This window comes from Hippocampus comes, unplaced genomic scaffold (assembly GCF_001891065.2).
Source record: "Hippocampus comes isolate QL1 unplaced genomic scaffold, H_comes_QL1_v1.1 scaffold22, whole genome shotgun sequence".
Lineage (NCBI taxonomy): Eukaryota > Metazoa > Chordata > Actinopteri > Syngnathiformes > Syngnathidae > Hippocampus > Hippocampus comes.
In genome coordinates this window covers 4,589,946-4,593,167 of record NW_017806175.1, presented here as the reverse complement: position 1 = coordinate 4,593,167, position 3,222 = coordinate 4,589,946, and the positions used below count along the sequence as shown (strand labels likewise).

Sequence of the window (3,222 nt, the reverse complement as noted above, 5' to 3'; positions counted from 1 at the left end):
TCTAGTGATACAGTGTGCAGTCAAGTGCATGTCTTCGCAGCGCTTCACTTTTTATTTCCCCACTTTTGGTTACAGCTTTATTCCAATGAGGAATAAACTTTTTTTTTTTTCAGATGATGTCTGAATGGATGCAAAAGTGCTGCTTGTGTCTGTGTGTCATCTCCGGTGTTCTTAAAACTGCCTGGGCTGCGCGGAAGGAAAATAGCTTAATGTTGCAAAAACAAACATGGAATGGAGTATCAAAAAAAAAAAGAAGAAGAAGAAAGGGTGTTGCAATTTGTCAATTTCCGGCTGGTGATTTTCTTTTTTAAGAGATGGGCATTAAGTTGGGTGCTGGTGTCAAATAGAGTGGAAGTCACTGGTTGAGAATGTATTTTTCCATGATTAACGGTTGAGTCAAATAGTATTTACTTTTGGTTTTAGAGCCGCAAAGAGAAGAACAACAACATACAAGGACGAGGACTTAAGTGTGACAACAATCTCCCGAAAAACATCTTAAAATGTGACTACACCAAGTCTCCAAACAGCGAGTGTGGGTGGGAAGTGTTCTTTGGTGTGATGAAAACACAAGTGCCGGACTTCAACTCAACCTGGAATAAAATGTTCACCGGAAAAAACAACAGACAGGTGAAATTAATGTTTTGTTTAATTTTGAAGATGAGCCCCCCCCCTCCCCTTCACTGTTCAAGTCTGTGATGTCAGTAGCTTAACGGCACAGTATGGCGACTTTCCTCTCACTCACACACACACCAACACACACAAAATTCAGCAATATTATTATTATTAACACATGAAGTGTGTTCTAATGTACTTCATTTAAATATGTACACTTGTCCTTTTTTTTTTTTTTTTTTTTGTCACCGCTCTGACAGCAATCATAATGGCGGCTGGTCGGCACATTTCCTCCTTCTCCTTAAGAAGTCCATTAAGTCCACCAAGAGGAAAAAAAAAAGCAACAAAAGAGGCGAGTTCCGCCCTGTAAACCCTGCCCCTCCCACCAAATCAGGGGTGTGGCAGGTTAATGCGGTCCTCCACAAATGTGTTGTCGGGGCCGTGGGCCTCGGTGCACTGCTTGACGGCGGCCATCACGGCGGCCAGGCGTCGGTCCAGAGCGGCCAGGTGCGGCTCTGCCAGGACGGGTCGGATGGGGTCGAACGCCAGCGCCTGCCGCATGGCTGCACTCAGGGCGCCGCCCCGCAAAAGGTTGAGCCGGTTCCAGGTGGACACCCGGATCCTGCCCAAAGCCGTGGTGGCGTATTTCATTTTTTTTTGGGTGGGGAGAAAGATAGGAAAAGCAAGAGTTGAAGGCTGTACTCACATGCAGCACTGGTTGAGCGGCGCGAGGATGCTACGCTCGTCCAGAGCGGCATTCCCAAAGCTGAAAAGACAGATGAGGAAAGATAGGACACAATTTAATGGGTTTGTGCTTGTTGCGATTTTTTTCCCGCTGCCCGTTGGAAGCAAAGACATCCATCCATCTATTTTCAACACCGCGTATCCTGAACAGGGTCGCAGAAAGTTGCTGGAGCCAATCCCAGCTGACTTGGGGCGGAAGGCGGACGACATCCTGAACTGGTCGCCGGCCAATCGCAGGGCACATATTGCCATTCACAACCACAGCGTCACTTTTACCCGTGTCAATGACACAGCATAATATATTTATTTAGAGCAGGGGTGGCCATTACGTCGATCGCGATCGATGGGTAGATCGCGGACTGGTCCCAAGTCGATCGCGAGGGATGTAGAGGACAAAAAAACCCAAACAACTATTTGTATGTCTTTGTGCATGTTAGTAATACATTTTTTGTGTTGATGTACACTGCACCCTAATGATCCTAGCAGTCTCATTTTCACAAAAAGCATTTTAAAAATAAAGCAGGTAAATCTTTCACCCATGGTGGCGCGTGACCTGCGTCACCGCAAGTTGTTAGCACTAAGCAGTCTGCAATTGCAGCTTGTGATCAGAGCTGTTGCGCGATATCTTTTATCGTTATCATTCTTCGCATTCAGAGTTTGTTTCGTGTCCATTTCACCGAGGGCACGCGCAAAGAATATGAATCTAGAGGGCCGAGGGAAGCATTTTAAAACGGTACGTGTGAGCTACGATAGTTAACAGGCTGCAAAAGTGCGTCGCGTGCCACGGTGATGAATAGAAAGCGTATCGCTAAGAATCCAGAGTAAACTTGGTAAGCCTCCCACGGAGGGTCGCAGTCCAAAGAGTCGAGGAGCGAGCGCGAACCTCTTTGCGTTGTCCAGCAGGATGAGCATGCTGGCGCCACCGTCATCCTGGAAACTCTCATAGTGATGGCGGTCGGCGTTCCCGATCAGATAATCGAAGACGGCCGTGTCGATGACGTCCAGCAAACGCGGTCCCGCGTCGTACGGCGCCATCTTCTTCACCGCGGAGCAGTAGCTCTCGTCGTACTCCCACCTATGAAAGACCCGACGACAAATCATACAATGACAATTTTTTTTAGGGCACATTAGTGTTCAAGAACATATCCCAGCCGCCTTCCTCTTTTTCTGGAATAAATGTTTCGTAAGATGAAAATACTTTGACAGTTTTTTTTTTTTTTTCAAAACAAGTATTATAATTTTATTATTTGTTTTATTTCAATATGAAATGTTTCTCTGCATTTCATCATTTTAAATTCTGTTTATTGGACATCAGTTCCAGACTAAGAAACTCATTTTATCAATGCAATGATTTTAAATGAAACGAAATCAATTCAGTGTATGTCATTCAAATTCAGTATTTCAGTGCAATTGCTCAAGTTTAGCAATTCGGATTCAAATAGAAATGATTCAAATTCAGTTTCAGACCATAGAAATGTACTTAAATCCGTTTTTTTTCTATTAAAATAACATTACAATTCAACACTTCTATTTTAATATTACAAGTAATGAATTGCCTTAATTTAAAAAAACAATAGAAGCTAGTTCATTTTATTTTGGGTATTTTTTTTATTTTATTACTATGGTGAAATATAAATTTTAACATAAGTTTCATTTTCTTTGTAATGCAGTGTAATGTTGACATATTTCATAGAATATTTATTTTAGGTTTTTTTTTAATGTATTATAATAGTTTATTAAATTTAACATTTTTTTAAAATTAGGAATTGCAATATATTGAAATATCTCTTCAGTATTACATGTATTTACTTTATGGTTCCATTGGTTCTCTTAACTTCCAACAAGGTGTCCTTTTTTTGGGGGGGG

The 3,222-nt window shown here is 42.3% G+C and overlaps 1 protein-coding gene across 2 annotated transcripts in view; it reads right to left on the bottom strand.

Moving 5' to 3' along the window:
- Positions 1-819: 819 nt before the first annotated feature.
- The window catches only part of fam20b (FAM20B glycosaminoglycan xylosylkinase), a 6,256-nt gene continuing 3,853 nt past the window's right edge, over positions 820-3,222 (bottom strand). For both annotated transcript variants that reach the window (XM_019897311.1, XM_019897312.1), the window contains exons 6-8: positions 2,240-2,431; positions 1,319-1,378; positions 820-1,234 (exon numbers count right to left, since the gene is read on the bottom strand). In XM_019897311.1, coding sequence (XP_019752870.1) covers positions 1,003-1,234; positions 1,319-1,378; positions 2,240-2,431 — 484 coding nt within the window. In that variant the 3' untranslated portion in view covers positions 820-1,002. The remainder of the gene's footprint in view (positions 1,235-1,318; positions 1,379-2,239; positions 2,432-3,222) is intronic.